General features: G+C 42.2%; 1 protein-coding gene across 3 annotated transcripts in view; it reads right to left on the bottom strand.

Moving 5' to 3' along the window:
- The window catches only part of GRID1 (glutamate ionotropic receptor delta type subunit 1), a 711,804-nt gene that overhangs the window by 112,885 nt on the left and 578,491 nt on the right, over positions 1-20,428 (bottom strand). For all 3 annotated transcript variants that reach the window (XM_088019784.1, XM_088019785.1, XM_028098786.2), the window contains 2 exons: positions 2,160-2,261; positions 519-716 (listed from right to left, as the gene is read on the bottom strand). In XM_088019784.1, coding sequence (XP_087875910.1) covers positions 519-716; positions 2,160-2,261 — 300 coding nt within the window. The remainder of the gene's footprint in view (positions 1-518; positions 717-2,159; positions 2,262-20,428) is intronic.

Raw genomic sequence — 20,428 nt, 5'->3', positions numbered from 1 at the left:
GGAGAGAGGAAGAGTAATTATTTGAAATTAATCTGAGGAGCTGGGGAATGTCGTATCGCTTACACACAGCAATGCAGACACACACACATACTCATGCACACACACGCACTTGTATATACACATCCCGCCTGTGGGCCACGAGGGAGAAAAGAATAAGCACTCACTCATACCTCCCGTGAGAACTAAGTTCCTATTTCAGCCCAAATGTGGGGGTGGGTTGCAGGAAGGATATGTGACAGAGCAGGCTCAGTGGACAGGCTCAAAAGGAATGGCAGCAGTGGGCATGGAAAGAAAACAGAGTGCCAGGGAATGAGAAAAAAGAACAGAAATGGATATGGTGGGGAGGGGTAGGTTGAAGAAAAGAGAGATCTAGTGAGTGAAGAGTGGTAACCTGTGATCTGTTTAGCTAGTTCCAAGGTCCTAAATGCCTAATGGGCCAAATTTAGATATCACCCCAGAGGCAGACTAGGCAGACTAGGCAGACAGGACCTCCCCATGGTCCTGCTTTTGGGACCTACCTTGCTGATGAGCTCCCCGATCATCCCGTTCCAGGAGGTGTTATGGAGCTGGTGACCATACCTGCCATCGGGGGCCTGGTAAATTTCATATTTGAAGCCCAGAGCCTTGGCCAGTGCATCCAGGACATCTATGGAGAACCCTTTGTAGCGCTTGGGCTGTCCAAGGATGTTCTCAGCCACCATCACGAAAGGCTCTTCCTGAAGACAACAGAATGGATGTTCTTCAATTAAATAACAGGTTCATTAACACACATCTTTCCAGGGTATTGGAGAGACCAATCTGATGAATCATAGCTTTAGAATGTTTGTGAACATGGGCACGTATTTACCCAATTATTTAGGCCTGGAGTCTGAACATTGCTGCCCTTTTTTTAAAGCAGTTTATGGACACTCAGAGCACAGTGGATAGGAAGACCCCTCCAACCAGCATACTGATGGAGGAATGGAGATTTACTTGTCCTGTGTGATGTCATCCCAGCCTCTGCTCAGAACCCCATTGCCAGAATGACATGATTTGTTTTCACTCCTTTATTTGTGACATTCAGGACTCTGTCCTTAGGAAATGCCATAATACTTCAGGATCCACATAAGAAATGTGGTTACTTCTCATCCAGTATAAAGAACGGCAGTAAAAGCTCTATGATATTAGATTGAGAGAAGACAATATTACATCTATCAGACTGTACTAGAAAATGGATTCTGATTCATGCAAGAAGGTCACACCATATGTCAAGGGACAGGACAGAATTAAACCCCACAGTTTCCAAGCCCAAAGCCACATTCACACATTTTGTGTTGTGTCCTGTGCACTCCTGTAGGGCATGTGGTCCTCTGGAAAACACCTCAGCCTTCCCCACCACAATCCTATAAAACTGAACAAGAAGGGAGCTTTTGGCAAACAGCCCCAGAGAATCTATCTCATTAGTTTAATTGGGGGTGTGGGGGGTTATGGTATAATGTTTTTTCTGTGATGTGCATACAGGAAATGCAGGAACACTGCTGCCAAAGGCTTCTAGAGCCAAGGAGATGTCAGTGCCTGATGCGACAGAGGGGACATTTGAACCATGTCTGACCAGTTAATAAGAGGTAAATCGAAAATGTCTCCTAGAGCCCTGAAAAGATGAAGGAAGAAATTGACAGGAAGATGCTTCTAAGATCTCTTGAAGATGGAAAAGTCTATGATTCCAGGACAACCATGTAGAAAAATTGCAACAAAGAGTCTTTGTTATGAAGTTTGTGTCCCATGGGGCCATCAGTGGGATTGGGTGCTGGGAGAGTATCCTCCTCTAAGCATCTCTCTGGGGACTCTGCCTATCAGCAAAGCTCTCCTAAGGACTATCAGTAGGTCAAGATACTGTTTACATCCAGGAACATAGATATGCCTGCTTGAAAGCTTAGCAGTGGCTCTAGAGGTCCATCTCTAGAGCAGCCCAGTCACCTCCCGTGAAAGGCCCTGGGGCAGAATCTCCAACCTTACTCTTCTTCATTATTTGTAAAATTATTTGCCAGAAAGGCCTTACGAACACTCAAGCCACTAATCAAGATCCCCTTCTCTCCAAACACAGCATTAAGCTGAACAGAGAGAAGCCTCTTACTCAGAAGCCTGAATGGTGAAACTCCCCAATATGCCCGTGATCCTACCAAGACAGTCACCACTTTGAGAGTCAGTCCTTGGAGGCGGCTGCCCATGGGCCTCTCTTGCAGGCTGCCATTCAGGCCTTTCTCTGAGTCCCACGTCGCCAGCTGTGAAGGAAAAAGGGAGTGTGAGGGACAGAACGGGCCCCTGTGTGCACCTCAGGAACTCGCCTCTCCAACCGGGATCCTGAATCAGGCAGCCAGGAGGACAAGAGTCCCTTCAGCGTCGCAAAGACTCAGAGCCATCTTAAAGCCTTAGAAAGAATAAAGGTGTGACAGCCAGTTCTACTTTCTCCGTTAGCTCATGTGGAACTCGAGGACTTGCCACATCTTTAAAATAAAACCAATTGGTAAGAACTTGTTTCTAGAATGAGCATTTCTGTCTCATTTTATTCTGTCCACTCACCAAGGTCATGTCACCATGTCTCCCACAAAGTGTCTTCTTTCTCTAATTACTCCTTTGACTTGCCCAGGCCACAGGGCCCCTTAAGTTCACCCATCGCTGCCCCCTGAGGCAGGATGGGGCTCAGCAGTGAAGCAGGTAACAAAGACCCCCATGTGTGGCTTGTCTTGCTCCCTGATGCCTACTGCAAATGGGGTCAAGAGCTCCCTGCCTGTCTTCACTGTAGGGCAAATTTCATAATTTTCCTTGATGTACAGGTATAGGGCAAGACTACATGTGCTCTGGATCTGCCAAATCCTCCTGAACCTGCACAGTCTCTCCCATAGCCTGATGCATCTCTGAGAGGCCCCCTGAGATGTTATGGAGCCCCTCTACTGGCTCAGAAACAACAGGAGACACAGATGTTCTTTGGACTGCTTCCCCTCTCTGCATCCCTGCTGGGTCTGGGGAATCACGATGAAATCTTTATCTGATCAATGTTTCTCAGTCATTAATTGGTGAAATGTAAAAAAAAAAACAAAACAAAAAAAACAGATAGCAGCCCCCATCTCAACTTAATCAGGATCTCAGCACTTAGGCATGAGGAATTGTAATGCTTCCCCAGCAGTCCTCATTGAGAAACTCTGTTCTTCTAGGTCACTGCATATTAGATTCTCTTAAGAAGGCTTTTAAAGCATATTGAGGGCTGGGCCTCACCCCCAACGATTTGAATTTAATTGGTCTGTAGTGGGCTAGATATGAATATTTCAGCTCCCCAGGGGATTCTAATGCACAGCCAAGATTGTAAACCTCTGCTATAGATTAAAACGGGGGATCCTCAAACTGTAATATGCACACAAATTATCCAGGGATTTTATATGCACTTTCTGATTCTGGGGCCTCTGATTATTCCTATCTAACAAGCTCCCAGGTGAGGCTGCTGCAGATGATCCATGACCACCATTTAAGCAGCAAGGCATTAAAGAAGCAAACCGCTGTGGGCAGCATCTACTCTTCATCGGAGAAATCCCACAAGTCCCCTAGTGAGACTGAGCAGAAGAACTATCCCTCTGTGGAGAAATGTCACCAGGTGCCCTAAAGAAGCCACCAATAGTGCTACCTAAGGACACGCCTGCTCTCCCAGCATGTCCCTTAGCTTTTACATCTGCAGCAGGCTCTGCACTCCAAGCTTTGACTATGAAGCTACAGTGGCAGAATCTGTGGGACCAAGCCACCTGGAAGATACTAGAACCCTGAGGCCTAAAGCAGGACTATCAGAATGAGATACATGGTTGTAAAAGCAGTTTAAAAGGAACCTAGAAACTCGGGCTGTCACTTTGGACACAATACCAACTAAGACCCACTCCATCCTAAGTAATAGGATGCCTGGCAGTGATGAATGAATCATTTAGTTAAGAGTGTAGCCATGTGCTCTGAGAAGCTCCTCACAGCCACCACCAATTAATTTGAGGGGCACTGCAGTAAAGGGCAAAGTTAAAATCTACCCAAAGTCCTCTTCAAGGACATCAAAGATGCCACACTCTGGGAACTGGCATAGTGAGAAGGAAAGCTCATGGCTCTTTCCCCCTTGGGTCGTGGAAACAGCACTGGGACCCAGGATCAAGTCCTGCATCTGGATTAGAATGCTGGTCAAAGGGAAGAGACAAACCCAGACAAAAAGAGTCAAGGTGTCGATTCCCTACATTCTTTGGACCCTCTGACATGGAACAGGGAACTCATGATATGTCTTTGGGCTGCCTGCATCTGATCCCCATAACTGGTTAGCCCAGGCATTGGAGCTGCTTAACCCTGATGGGTAATCTGCTGCATCTCCTGGATGGGGTGGTGTTAAGAAGGTCCCCAGACCACCTCGATGACTGACAAAGTCATAATGAAGGCGATCTTGCCTTCGTGATGACATGTCAGTTCCAGGTACCAGATACTCTGCCTTACAGCAGGACTTGAATTCCTAACATGTGCTGTCAAACCTCCGTGGCACAGGTGAAGGGCCATCTCCACTCTGTGCTAGCACCTGCACGAGCAAGCACCCAGAATGGGGTTCTGCTTGGTCTTGATCAAATAAACTTTACCCGTCTGTCTACTGGGATAGTAATCAGTCTTGAGAATGGAGAATGGAGGCAGGAAAAAGCAGTTGGGATAACACCCTGTCCTTCTAGAGTTTTAAGCTCAGCTGCGAGAAGGGCTCTACCTCTCAATGCCTGGCCACACAACCCTCTTCTTCTAGCTCATTGCCTGGCTCAGCAGCAGCCCCCCTGCCCCAGAGTATTGCAACAGCCTCCCCATTGAGCTCATTACCCCCAACCTCTCTCTTACAGCCTCCTCCCTTTTGCTGATTTGTACCTTTGTAATAAATGAACTCAAACATGAATGTGTTAGTGAAAATTTTCAAATGACTTCTCATTGCCTACAGAATAAATCCTAACACTCTGAAGCTTGGCCTAAAAGAAAGGCCTTCCTTATCGAGATCCAAGCCTGGCAATCAGGTTCACTGTATGTAGGCCCAGCCCACTCCAACCCCACCAAATCCCTCACCTTCACATGGCATGCTTCCTCTAAGTCCTTCTGCCTGTAATACCATCCCTCTTTGGTTGGGTCTGGTACACACTTACTCATACTTTTTTTAAAATAAGCTTTCACTTTAGAATAGTTTTAGATTTACAGAAAAGTTGTAGAGGTTGTGCAGAGTCTGTCCATATAGCCTACGCCCAGTTTTCCCCATTTAAGATGTTACATTAGTATAATACACTCCTCACAGCTAATGCAATGTTTATTAGCCCAATCTCCACCATTTATACAGAGCTGCAGTAGAAATACTCTCCACTGTCTATCATGCTGGATCTAAGTCTGTGACCCTGCTGGGTGTGCTACATGGGTTTGTCACCCTGTCCCTTGAGATCAAAACCCTATCTTCATAAACTGTCTAGAATTTCAGGCTCTTGGACTAGACCTTGCCTTGCTTATTCCCATCTCAGGGTTTCCAACCTTGCTTTGAATGCCATGTTCTCCTCTTGAAGGTCAAATTACTATACCTGGTAAAGATCTGGGGAAGAAGAGAGGAACTCAGAGGTGTGAAAATAGCATAAGTTTGGTAGTTGACTGACCTGTATTCTAGTTTTGTTTCCACCACTTACCTAGGTGAACTCAGACAGCATGTTTGACTTCAGTGCTTAAAATTTTGAATAAATTTGACTCCATTGACATTCCATCTTCTTATCTAAAAAGTATAATAAGAATATCTTCTCTGCCTACCAAACATTTAGGGGCTATTCAAAAGAAAAAATCACTTTGAAATAATCTGCTATAAAGTAATAATCACAAAGTAAAGAAGCAGGATATAAACCTATGTATGCAATAAAAGCTTAATTATGGTTTTTTAAAAGGGTGGTAGTAAACATGGGAGGAGCTGTATTAAAATGTAATATGTGAATATATCCAGGTGGTGGAATTATGAATAATCATTGCAACTTCTTGACAGTGTTCCATGTTTTCAACAGGTTTTTCACTACTTTCACAGGAAGGAAAATAAGCTTTTGATCAAAATAACTAGCACAGATGACAAAATCCTGTCACACGCATTTGTACGACTAAGGACTGAATGGAGAGGAGCAAATTATCTGTTGGTGTGTCAAGACCAGTCTGAGAGTGAGAACCCAAAAATCAGTCCTCTGGCTGCCAGGATCTCTGGCCACGGTATCCCCATCTCCTAGAAGAGGCAATTGCAGGTTCATCCAAACTGGCGTCTCCCATTCTATGACCTCTCCAAGATGGTGTGGGGCCCAATGAACCTATTGGGTTTGGAGACAAGGAAGTGGCCACTGCTGACGCCCAGCTCCATGAAGACAGACCATATTTCTCCACTAAGAAAAAAGGACAGCAATCCTAAAGCAAAGCCATTTAAATCTAAGTGCAAGTATATGAGAGGGGGAAAAAAAATTCCTCCCCGCCTATAATTACCCCTATTTTTTTTGTCCGAAAGTATTGAGGAATTAAACGTTTTTTATTTTGTGTGTTTTTGTTTTTTAATACAGACCTCTCTCTCCCTGTCCTTCAGGGCATCCTGTACTCTGACAGAGAAAGAAAAAATACTTCAAAGTGAAACCAAAATTCTGCCTTCAAACACATCAAAGTGCAACCATGTTCCCGGAACCAGGATCCTTGAGTTGGGCAGGGAAGTTTATTATTCCCTCACATCAGCCTCAAGCCGAGCGCCCCAGGCTGAGTGAATACCAAAATTTCTACAAAGCCTTGTGTTCTTGCCCAAATCTTAAGACCAGAGCAGTAACTCTTCATTTCTGAGTGAGGCCATCCCTCTGAACACCTGGAATATAAGACCAGAACACAGAAAAAGCACAGTATAAACAGACTCCAGTGGACTTTTCTTTCTTTTTCTTTTAAATAAAATAAAGCCTTTAAATGGATTCCCAAACTTGCAGCTGACCCAGATTGGGAGAGACTGTATTCAGCTTCCCTCCTGAGGTGCCTGGTTCTTCTAGTTCAAAACACCGAGGAAAAAGTTTCAGTCAATGAAAGCCAAATGAGGCTGATAGGCTTGATAAATGGGAAGCCAGAAAAACCTTTCCCCCATACAAGGCCCGACACTTAGTCATACAGCTGCAGACCATTTCATTTGTGCATAAGGGCGTCTATTCTGGCTTCCCCTTGTATTCTGTAGACAGAATTTTGTTTATGGGATTGATGAATTTTATGGCCACAGACACCCACTTTTGACAGCTGACCTATCAAGATCAGTGCCTGAAAAACTAATTTCCAGCACTGTTAAACAAAATGAGAACTGCCGCGATTTGATAAGACAGCTATGGTTCTCATTCATCCAGGAGGTCTGCTCTACCCAGACCAGAAGCATGCATGGAGCCAGAGGTTACAGCACAATCATCCCTTGAAAGGAGATATATGGTTTCAAAATCTGATTATGACAAACAACTGTTCAAGAGATCAGCCAATTGGAGAATAAATTTCATAAACCAGTGGTCTAGGGAAAATATATTTCCTGAGTCAATTGGGGTGTTCGTCATGTTAGCATTTGAGTTGTGAGATGTGGGGATTTGGGACTTTGTGGCCCTGTCTTTAATAAATGCAGGGCTATTAACCATAAATGGGACAGGCCTCCTCTGGAAGAATGGGCTTTGCGGTCTATAATCTAGTTACAGAGGTCTCTTAAAGGGTTGTCTCTTTTCATGGGCAGGGGGGAAGGAGAAGAGAGGCAATCCAACTGCCTCACAGTCCAGAGACGGAATATGACCAGTTTCACATATAGAGCCTTGCCAATTCCTGGGGAGGGAGTAAAGGAAGGAAAGAAGGTAGGTTTGCTTAACCCCAAATCTCATATTTAACTATATCCATCAAGATAATAGATCAATAACCTATAGTCACATTTCACAACTAAGTGACCATCCACTTCAGTGATAAGCTTATATCAAGAGAGCACTGAAGGCAGGAAGTGAAGTTTTTATGACCATGTCTGTCATACTTCACAGCCATTGCTGGAGTCCAGTTTAAGCCATACCCTCATTGACCAGTGACCGCATTCAACTGAGCGCACAAGCCTTGGCTAGAATATGGGCTTCAGTAGTGAAAGCCACAGTGGGTTTATCTTCATGGCAGTGCAAGGACTTTTCTAAAACATTTTAGAACATTTTTATTGGAGAATAGATGGGTTCAGTGTCTGTTTCAAAGGATCACAGTCCTGGGTGGGTTTGGAATCAAGGGGGCACCCACATCTTGAATCAGCTTGAGTTGGGGCATTCAGCCAGCACTGGCTCCAAATAATCAAATTGCACATTTTAAGCTCTGGCTAAATGCAGGGACAACATGTTTAGACACAAAAGAGCATCTTGGAAACAGAATGTAAGAATCTGAATATAGAATATTATTTGTAGCCAGGAATTCTAAAGTAAAATTCTAAAGAATATTATTTGTAGCCAGGAGTTCTAAAGGAATTTAAAAGTTCATTTTGGGGAGGAGGAGCAAGATGGCAGAGGAGTAGGAGACCTAAATTTCGTCTGGTCCCAGGAATTCAGCTACATAGGGATCAAACCATTCTGAACAGAACTCAACAGGAGATCGAAGAAAAGAATAGCAGCAACTCTCTGAACCAAAAAGCAACCACTTTCTGGAAGGTAGGACGTGCGGAGAAGTGAACCCGAGGTGATATTCGGGAAGATAGATGGTGGGGGGTAGGGAGTCAGCTACCGGCAAGTGATAGAGCTACAGAGCACAAAATCGGAACTTGTAGCTCCGCTGCGGGAAATTGGTCCAGTGGCTAAGTGGGGGGTGGAACCCTCACTGGGACCTAAGTGGCGTCACAGAAAGACCGGGGGAGCCTGAGTGCAACAGAGCTCCCAGGGATTGGAGTGGGGAAGCCGGCTACAGAGACGGAGCCAAGAAGTGGGCTCCTAGCTCAGGGTAGCCATAACCGTGATCCACAGCACAGTCGGGCCACTGCTCCCCCAGCAGGGACCCAACAAGTGGCAGATTCGGGGAGACTACCCTTCCTCCCCTGGAAGGAGTGGCACAGGAGTGCACCACAGGGATCTGCTGGGTTTGGAGACTCTACATGGGGTCGTGTGCCAGAGAGAGAAACGCTCAGTCACAGGCCGAGTGAGCAAGGAGTGCGGCCAGAGACCGGGGAGACCGGAGTGACTGACTGCTTTTCTCTGGGGGTGCACTGAGGAGTGGGGTCCCGAGTTTTCGGCTCCTCTGGGGAGGAGATTGGGAGGCCGCCATTTTCACTCTCATCCTCCAAAGCTGTAGGGAAAGCTTGCAGGGAACAAGAGCTCCCGAGAGCAAACCTGAGCAGATTACTTAGCCTGGACCCAGCAAGGGTGGGGCAATTCCAGTTATGGCAAAGATATTTGAGAACCCCGGCAACAGGCCCCTCCACTAGAAGATCAGCAAGAACAGCCAGCCAAGACCAAGTTTACTGATCAATGAGAATGGCAGAACTCAAGCGCTAGGTGAATACTGCACATAGAATTCATGGCTTTTTGGGCCGCCTGGGTGGCTCAGTCAGTTGGGCATCTGCCTTCGGCTCAGGTCGTGATCCCAGGGTCCTGGGGTCGAGTCCCACATCGGGCTCCCTACTCAGCGGGGAGCCTGCTTCTCCCTCTGCTTCTGCCTCTCTCTCTGTCTCTCATGAATAAATAAATAAAATCTAAAAAAAAAGAAAAAAAAGAAAAAAAAGAATTCATGGTTTTTCAATTGCACTAGTGGGTATTTACAACAAAGATACAAATATAGGGATCCGAAGGGGTACATGCACCTCGATGTTTACAGCAGCAATGTCCACAATAGCCAAACTGTGAAAAGAGCCAAGATATCCATTGACAGATGAATGGATAAAGAAGATGTGGTATATATACACAATGGAATATTATGCAGCCATCAAAAGGAATGAGATCTTGCCATTTGCAACGACATGGATGGAACTGGAGGATGTTATGCTGAGCAAAATAAGTCAATCAGAGAAAGACATGTATCATATGACCTCGCTGATATGAGGAATTCTTAATCTCAGGAAACAAACTGAGGGTTGCTGGAGTGGTGGGGGGTGGGAGGGATGGGGTGGCTGAGTAGGGTATGTGCTATGGTGAGCGCTGTGAATTGTGCAAGACTGTTGACTCACAGATCTGTACATCTGAAACAAATAATACAATATATATTTAAAAAAAGAAGAAGAAGATAGCAGGAGGGGAAGAATAAAGCGGGGGAAATCGGGGGGGACACGAACCATGAGAGACGACAGACTCTGAAAAACAAACTGAGGGTTCTAGACGGGAGGGGGGTGGGAGGATGGGTTAGCCTGGTGATGGGTATTAAAGAGGGTACGTTCTGCATGGAGCACTGCGTGTTATACACAAACGATGAATCATGGAACACTACATCAAAAACTAATGATGAGATGTATGGTGATTAACATAACAATAAAAAATTTAAAAAAAAGAATTCATGGCTTTTTTCCCACGATTCTCTAGTACTTCAAAGTTAATTTTTTTAATTTTCTTTTTTTCCTTTTTCTATTTTTTTTTGAATTCTTCTTTTTCTCTTTTCCAACCAAACCTTATCAATCCCTTTTTTAAAAATCTTTTTTATTTATCATTTTTAGAGTCATATTCTATCCCTTCAGTGTAGTTAACCTTATTTTATATATATATAAGTTTTTCTCTCTTTAAAATTTTGGGATACAGTTTCTTCTAAGAGACCAAAATCTACGCTAAATCTCTAGTGTATGGCTTTGTTCTAGTCTCCTGCCTGATCACATTCTCTCTCTTTTTGTTTTTTCTTTTTTTAATTTTTTTCTTTCTTTTTTCAACCAACTTCTTATCTTATCAATTCCTTTTATAAAATCTTTTATAATTTTCATCTTTACAATCATATTCCATCTCTTCATCATATTTACACTTATTTTTGTGTATATATATATATATATATATATATATATATATATATATATATAAGTACTTCTTTCTTTAAAATTTTGTGAGGCAGTTTCTTCTAACAGACCAAAATACACCCAAAATCTAGTGTGTGGCTCTGATCTATTCACCAGCCTGATCATTTCTTATTTTTCTTTCTTTCCCTTTCTTTTCCCCCTGGTCTCAGGTCTCTTCAAATTTGTTTAGCGTATATTTGGCGGGGGGGAGTCACTGTTACCCTTTTAGCATTTTGTTCTCTCATTCATCTATTCTCCTCTGGACAAAATAACAAGAGGAAAAAACTCACCTCAAAAAAAAAAAGAACAGGAGGCAGTAGTGACTGCCAGGGATCTAATCAATATGGATATTAGTAAGATGTTGGAACTAGAATTCAGAATGATGATTATAAAGATACTAGCGGGGCTTGAAAAAAAGCACAGATGATACAAGAGAATCCCTTTCTGGAGAAATAAAAGAACTAAAATCTAACCAAGTTGAAATCAAAAAGGCTATTAATGAGGTGCAATCAAAAATGGAGGTTCTAACTGCTACGATAAATGAGGCAGAAGAGAGAATTAGTGATATAGAAGACCAAATGATGGAGAATAAAGAAGCTGAGAAAAAGAGAGATAAACAACTACTGAATCACAAGGGCAGAATTCAAGAGATAAGTGATACCATAAGACAAAACAATTTTAGAATAATTGGGATCCCAGAAGAAGAAGAAAGAGAGAGGGGTGCAGAAGGTATACTGGAGCAAATTATAGCAGAGAATTTCCCTAATTGGGGAAGGAAACAGGCATCAAAATCCAGGAGGCACAGAGAAACCCCCTCAAAATCAATAAAAATAGGTCAACACCCCGACATCTAATACTAAAACTTACAAGTCTCAGAGACAAAGAGAAAATCCTGAAAGCAGCTCGGGAGCAGAGATCTGTAACATACAACAGTAGAAATATTAGACTGGCAGGAGACCTCTCCACAGAAACCTGGCAGGCCAGAAAGGACTGGCATGACATATTCAGAGCACTAAATGAGAAAAATATGCAGCCAAGAATACTATATTCAGCTAGGCTGTCACTGAAAATAATAGGAGAGATCAAAATCTTCCAGGACAAACAACAACAAAAAAAACTTTGCAAACACAAAACCAGCCCTATAAGAAATATTGAAAGGAGTCCACTAAGCAAAGAGAGAGCCTAAAAGTTACAAAGACCAGAAAGGAACACAGACAATATACAGTAACAGTCACCCAACAGGCAATAAAATGGCACTAAATTCATATCTTTCAATAGTTACCCTGAATGTAAATGGGCTAAATGCCCCAATCAAAACACACAGGGTATCAGACTGGATAAAAAAAAAAAAAAAAACAAGACCCATCGATATGCTGCCTACAAGAGACTCATTTTAGACCCAAAGACGCCCCCACATTGAAAGTGAGGGGGTAGAAAACCATTTACCATGCTAATGGACATCAAAAGAAAGCTGGGGTGGCAAGCCTTATATCAGACAAATTAGATTTTAAGCCAAAGACTATAATAAGGGATGAGGAAGGACACTATATCCTACTTAAAGGGTCTATCCAACAAGAAGATCTAACAATTGTAAATATCTATGCCCCTAACATGGGAGCAGCCAATTATATAAGTCAATTAATAATAAAATCAAAGAAACACATCGACAACAATACAATAATACTAGGGGACTTTAACACCAGCCTCAATGAAATGGACAGAACATCTAAGCAAACATTCAACAATGAAATAAAGGCTTTAAATGACACACTGGACAAAATGGACTTCACAGATATATTCAGAACATTCCATCCCAAAGCAACAGAATACACATTCTTCTCTAGTGCCCATGGAACATTCATCAGAATAGATCACATCCTAGGTCACAAATCAGGTCTCAACCGGTACCAAAAGCCTGGGATTATTCCCTGCCTATTTTCAGACCACAATGCTTTGAAACTAGAACTCTATCACAAGAGGAAAGTTGGAAAGAACTCAAATACATGGAGGTTAAATAGCATCCTACTAAAGAATGAATGGACATCAGGAAATTAAAAAATAATTTAAAAATTCATGGAAATAAATGAAAATGAAAACACAACTGTTCAAAATCTTTGGGATGCAGCAAAGGCAGTCATAAGAAGAAAGCATGTAGCAATACAAACCTTTCTCAAGAAACAAGAAAGTTCTCAAATACACAACCTAACCCTACACCTAAAGGAGCTGGAGAAAGAACAGCAAATAAAGCCTAAACCCAGCAGGAGAAGAGAAATAATAAAGATCAGAGCAGAGATCAATGAAATAGAAACCAAAAGAACAATAGAACAGATCAACGAAACAAGGAGCTGGTTCTTTGAAAGAATTAATAAGATTGATAAACCCCTGGCCAGACTTATCAAAAAGAAAAATGACCCAAATAAATAAAATTATGAATGAAAGAGGAGAGATCACAACCAACACCAAAGAAATACAAACAATTATAAGAACATATTATGAGCAACTATATGCCAGCAAATTAGACAATCTGGAAGAAATGGATGCATTCCTAGAGATGTATAAACTACCAAAACTGAAACAGGAAGAAACAGAAAACCTGAACAGACCCATAACCAGTAAAGAACTTGAAGCAGTCATCAAAAATCTCCCAACAAACAAGAGTCCAGGGCCAGATGGCTTCCCAGGGGAATTCTATCAGACATTTAAAGAAGAATTAATACCTATTCTTCTGAAACTGTTCCAAAAAATAGAAATGGAAAGAAAACTTCCAAATTCATTTTATGAGGCCAGCATTACTTTGATCCCAAAACCAGACAAAGACCCCATCAAAAAGGAGAATTACAGACCAATACCCCTGGTGAACATGGATGCAAAAATTCTCACCAAAATACTACCCAATAGAATCCAACAGTACATTAAAAGAATTATTCACTAAGACCAAGTGGGATGTATCCCTGGGCTGCAAAGTTGGTTCAACATCTGCAAATCAATCAATGTGATACAATACATTAATAAAAGAAAGAACAAGAACCATATGATCCTCTCAATAGATGCAGAAAAAGCATTTGACAAAGTACAGCATCCTTTCTTGATCAAAACTCTTCGGAGTATAGGGATAGAAGGTACATACCTCAATATCATAAAAGCCATCTATGAAAAACCCACAGCGAATATCATTCTCAATGGGGAAAAACTGAGAGCTTTTCCCCTAAGGTCAGGAATATGGCAGGGATGTCCACTATCACCACTGCTATTCAACATAGTATTAGAAGTCCTAGCCACAGCAATCAGACAACAAAAAGAAATCAAAGGCATCCAAATCGACAATGAGGAAGTCAAACTCTCACTCTTTGCAGATGATATGATACTGTACGTGGAAAACCCAAAAGACTCCACCCCAAAACTGCTAGAACTCATACAGGAATTCAGTAAAGTAGGAGGATAAAAAATCAATCCACAGAAATCAGTGGCATTCCTATACACCAACACCAAGACAGAAGAAAGAGAAATTAAGGAGTCGATCCCATTTACAATTGTACCCAAAACCATAAGATACCTAGGAATAAATCTAACCAAAGAGGGAAAGAATCTGTATTCAGAAAACTATAAAATACTCATGAACATAATTGAGGAAGACACAAAGAAATGGAAAAATGTTCCATGCTCACGGATTGGAAGAACAAATATTGTGACGATGTCAATGCTACCTAGAGCAATCTTCACATTCAATGCAATTGCTATCAAAATACCATCCACTTTTTTCAAAGAAATGGAACAAATAATCCTAAAATTTGTATGGAACCAGAAAAGACCCCGAATAGCCAGACGAATGTTGAAAAAGAAAAGCAAAGCTGGCGGCATCACAATTCTCAACTTCCAGCTCTATTACAAAGCTGTAATTATCAAGACAGCATGGTACTGGCACAAAAACAGACACACAGATCAATGGAACAGAATAGAGAGCCCAGAAATGGACCCTCAACTCTATGGTCAACTAATCTTCGACAAAGCAGGAAAGAATGTCCAATGGAAAAAAGACAGTCTCTTCAACATATGGTGTTTGGAAAATTGGACAGCTACATGCAGAAGAATGAAACTGGACCATTTCTTTACACCACACACAAAAATAGACTCAAAATAGTTGAAAGACCTCAATGTGAGACAGGAGTCCATCAAAATGCTAAAGGAGAACATAGGCAGCAACCTCTTCGACCTCAGATGCAGCACCTTCTTCCTAGAAACATCGCCAAAGGCAAGGGAAGTAAGGGCAAAAATGAACTATTGGGACTTCATCAAGATAAAAAGCTTTGTACAGCAAAGGAAACAGTCAACAAAACCAAAAGACAACCGACAGAATGGGAGAAGATATTTGCAAATGACAAATCAGATAAAGGGCTAGTATCCAAAATCTATAAAGAACTTATCCAACTCAATACGCAAAGAACAAATAATCCAATCAAGAAATGGATAGGAAGACAATGAACAGACATTTCTGCAAAGAAGACATACAAATGGCCAACAGACACATGAACAAATGTTCAACATCACTTGGCATCAGGGAAATACAAATAAAAATCTCAATGAGATACCACCTCACGCCAGTCACAATGGCTAAAATTAACAAGTCAGGAAATGACAGATATTGGCGAGGATGTGGAGAAAGGGGAACCCTCTTACACTGTTGGTGGGAATGCAAGCTGGTGCAGCCACTCTGGAAAACAGTATGGAGGTTCCTCAAAGAGTTGAAAATAGAGCTACCCTATGACCCAGCAATTGCACTACTGGGTATTTACCCCAAAGATACAAATGTAGTGATCCGAAGGGGTATGTGCACCCCAATGTTTATAGCAGCAATGTCCACAATAGCCAAACTATGTAAAGAGCCAAGATGTCCATGAACAGATGAATGGATAAAGAAGATGTGGTATATATATATATATATACAATGGAATATTATGCAGACATAAAAAAAAAAAACAGAAATCCTGCCATTTGCAACATGAATGGAGTTAGAGGGTGTTATGCTAAGTGAAATAAGTCAATCAGAGAAAGACAAGTATCACATGATCTCACTGATATGAGGAATATGAGAAACAAGGCAGAGGATCATAGGGGGAAGGGAGTAAAAAATGAAACAAGATGAAACCAGAGAGGGAGACAAACCATAATAAACTCTTAATCTCAAGAAGGAAACTAAGGGTTGTTGGAGTGGTGGGGGGTGGGAGGGATGGGGTGGCTGGGTGATTGACATGGGGGAGGGCATGTGCTATGGTGAGCGCTGTGAATTGTGTAGGACTGATGAATCATAGACCTGTACCTCTGAAAAAAATAATATATGTTAAAAAAAAAGAAGATAGTAGGAAGGGAAAAATGAATGGGGGGAAATCGGAGGGGGAGATGACCCATGAGAGACTACGGACTCTGAGAAACAAACTGAGGGTTTTAGAGGGGAGGGTGCTGGGGAGATGGGTTAGCGCAGTGATGGCTATTAAGGAGGGCACATATTGCATGGAGCATTGGGTGTTATGCACAAACAATGAATCATGGAACACTACATCAAAAACTAATGATATATGGTGACTAACATAACATCATAAAATAAAATTTAAAAAAAAATAAAAGTTCATTTTGAGAATTGCCCTATATCAGGGCCACTAAGGTATGGGCATTGTAGAGTAGGAACCACAGAAGACGACCATCAGGTCAGATGTGCCCACTGGACCACTCTTGAAGTTCCAGATGTGCTATAACAAGAGAAGAGGGGACTCACATGGGAATGAGGGATTCACAGGGGAGAACTGAAAGTCTCATCCCAGGACTAGGTGTGCAGGGAATTGTGCATTTGGTGAAAGCTGTATTCCCTTAAAAATAAGCCCCAGCAGAACTTGTGTTAAATGTTCAGAGGACAGGGTGCCTGGGTGGCTCAGTTGGTTGAGCGACTGCCTTCGGCTCAGGTCATGATCCTGGGGTCCCAGGATGGAGTCCCGCATCGGGCTCCCTGCTCAGCAGGGAGTCTGCTTCTCCCTCTGACCCTCCCCCCCATGTGACTCTCTCTCTCTCTCTCATTCTCACTCTCTCAAATGAATAAATAAATAAAATCTTTAAAAAAAATGTTCAGAGGACAGAGCCATGAGAAATTGGAGGAAGCGTGAAATAGGCCAGATGGCTATCACAGATGGGGGCTTCATGAAAAACCTTTAGCAAGGATAGGAGAAAGTTTCTCCCCCAATGGTGCTGGCAAGGAGGACCAGAAAAACAGCAGAGTGCCATTGACATTGGCAACCAGGTCATTCATGATGGAGACCATGAACATGCCCCAGTGCTAGCCTCCGCTATTTGAAATTACAGGCACATAGGACTCACTGGGCCCACAAAAAGATAGAAGGACTGACCAACTCCAATGGTGCCAGTGATGGGAGTCTTTCTGTCACATTAACAGTAAGGATAGACTTACTCTGTCACTTTGCCTAAGATGCAGAAAGTAGCAAGATAATATTTCTTTCATTGTAACAAACAAAAAGTCAGATAATCAATAAAACTGTATTTTAAAAAATTTAGCCCCCAAGAGAGTTGTGGTCACACAACTGGTAAACTTACAAATTTCAAAAGATGAGAAGCTCCTCCAAGGACAGACAGGACACAAGAAATGTTTCATCTTTGATAGAGTACGGAAGAAAAGAAGTCAATTACAACAGTGGATAAGAGGAAAAAAAGACTGAAATTTTATCAGATTTTTAAAGGCCAAGTGATAGTGAGTTTCCCTGGGAGCCCAGACACAAGGGAGACCATACCTACTCATCAGCTCTTTCCTCCGAGACTCCAGGGGGTGGAGTGGGAAAAAGAAAAACAGAATAGAGGAACAGAGATATCAGAAATAGGTGTATCTATTATAGGACTTGTATCCGCTATACCTGAATAAATCTTATAACTCAATTATAAGAAGAAATTGCAATTTTTAAAAATAGAGAAAGGACTTATTTTTCCAAGAAATATGTGAAAGGATAATATAAACATGAAACTATATATGCTCAACATCATAAGTCATCTGAAAAGTACAAAATAAGACCACAAGGCCATACCACTAAACCTCCCTAGAGTGGCTAAAATCAAAGACTGACATTACCAAGGGTTGGTAAGGATCTGGCAAGCAAAAGGTGCAGCCGCACTGGAAGACAGTTTGGCAATTTCCTCTCAAGTTAAACACACGCTGACTCTACCACCCAGCAATTCCACTCCTTGTCACTTCCCTAAGGGAAATATAAAGTATGTCCAGACATAGGTCAGTACGTGGGTGTTCCTAGAGGCTTTATTCATTATACCCCACAAATGGAAACACTCCAAATGTTGATCATGGTGATCAGTGACTGGAGAGACAAAATGTGGTATACTTATACCATGGAATACTACTCAGCAATAAAAAGCAACAAGCTGTTGACCCATGCAACAGCGTGGAGGAAGCTTCCACACATCACACCAAGTGAATGAAGCCAGCCACCAGACACTTCATGATCCCATTTCCACGACTTTCTTGAAAAGGCAGCATTATTGGTTCTGAAAATAGATCAGTCGTTGCCTGGGGCCAGGAATGGGAGGAAAATGTTGGATGCAAAGAGGAAGAAGGGCTATGTGGGGGGGTAACAGAAGCAGTCTATATTTTGAGTGCTGTGGTGATTTTTTTTTAAAGATTTTATTTATTTATTTGACAGAGAGAGAGATAGCACAGGTAGGCAGAGCAGCAGGCAGAGGGAGAGGGAGAAGCAGACTCCCCGCCGAGCAGGGAGCCCGATGCAGGGCTCGATCCCAGGACCCTGGGATCATGACCTGAGCTAAAGGCAGACGCTTAACGACTGAGCCACCCAGGTGCCCCGAGTGCTGTGGTGATTATACTACAGTACGCATTTGTTAGAGCTGATCAGACAGTGTACACCTCAAGTGGGTGAGTTTACTGTGCATAATTGCATCCAAATAGACCTGACTGCCTTGTTTTATACAAACACATGTACACCCGCAGGCACAAACACACATTGCTAGTGATCTGGAAAGGGATGAAGCCATGTGCTGGAGAGGTGAAGTCGTGGCATTATGGTGCTAATCTCTCAAGTGAACCACCAATTACCTGCCAGCAAGGATGATGACTTTTAAAGCAAGGATGGAGACAGGATACTATGACTGATGTTAGTACACTTGTGTCATCATTCTTGAACTAGCGGAAGCTAAACAGGTATCAAGCAGCCAAGAAATTACCTATCAATCTAGAAGAACTGAATGTATCTTTATAAGGGTTTAGGAAGAACAGAAGTGCAGTTTTGCCTTCAAATACTTTCTTAGCACGTGAGGAAAAATAGATTTCCTAACATTATATGTAGTATGATCCACCTTTTTAATGCTTAATTGTACACATGCACACCTTAGACAAAAAGGTAGGTTTAAGTGGCTATTTCTGGCCTTAGGTAGAGCAATGGGACTGTGCGAATGTCATCTCTTGCACTATCCTGTAAATTTGAAATGTTTTAGAGAGAGGAAGCACGGCTTTTATAATCAGAAGAAAAACAAGGCTACTTTTCTTTTGAAACGGCACCACAACCTAGCTTGTAACTGCAATGTTGATTTTGTATCTCTAATTGTTTTAGATGTATTGGTTTTGTCTCTCTAAATAAATGGTACATTCTAGCAAAGGCAGTGTCTGCAGCGAGACAAGGCAGGCTGGAATTCTCTTTCTTCCACTCGGGTGTTGGACGCCTCTGGCAAGTGACTTGAATTGGTTATATTCTATCTCTGGCCTCAAGTGTCCTCATCTGTGTTTAGTTATTAATAGACATCAGTTATCATCATTGACAATACTTTCTTTGTTCTCAGGTCTTTCCTAGGCACAGGTCCATACTAGCTGCTTAAGGAACTCTTGCTCATTAGAACTGACTAAAACCACTGGCACTATACACACTGTCTACACTGTACATCAGTCTGAAGGCTGACAAGATCCTTTCTGACAGCCAGCACTAAGAGTCCTTGCATTGTAAAAGCAGGTGTCTCTCACCATACTCTCCATAAACTTTCGGCTCTTTCCTCTTCCTAAAACACTCTCTTCTTTCTTTGTTCTTTGACTCCAAGTCACCCTTCAGGGATCCCTCCTTGTACCCTACATTAAGAGTATCTCACTTGCTGGTAGAAATGCTTTTCATGATACATTAAATTCCATGTCTATCTATTCACAAATATGCTATATCCCTTGTATGGCAGAGATGGTCTGTTCTTCATTCCGACTCACTCAATAAAATGTTATTAGAAAAATTAATAAAATTAACCATGCCCTGGGCACTTCCTCGTTAACTGGCCGGAATTGCATGTGTTTCTTAAATTCAAGTTTCCAGGTATGTCGCATATGTGAAGCCCAGCAAAAGGCTTTCTTAGTTAGCACTGATTTATTTA

Source organism: Eumetopias jubatus, unplaced genomic scaffold, assembly GCF_037043125.1.
Source record: "Eumetopias jubatus isolate StellerSeaLion01/CBP00866 unplaced genomic scaffold, mEumJub1_p1.0 scaffold_17, whole genome shotgun sequence".
NCBI classification, from domain to species: domain Eukaryota; kingdom Metazoa; phylum Chordata; class Mammalia; order Carnivora; family Otariidae; genus Eumetopias; species Eumetopias jubatus.
The sequence above is the reverse complement of the archived record's forward strand: the minus strand, read 5'-3'. Positions and strand labels throughout refer to the sequence as shown.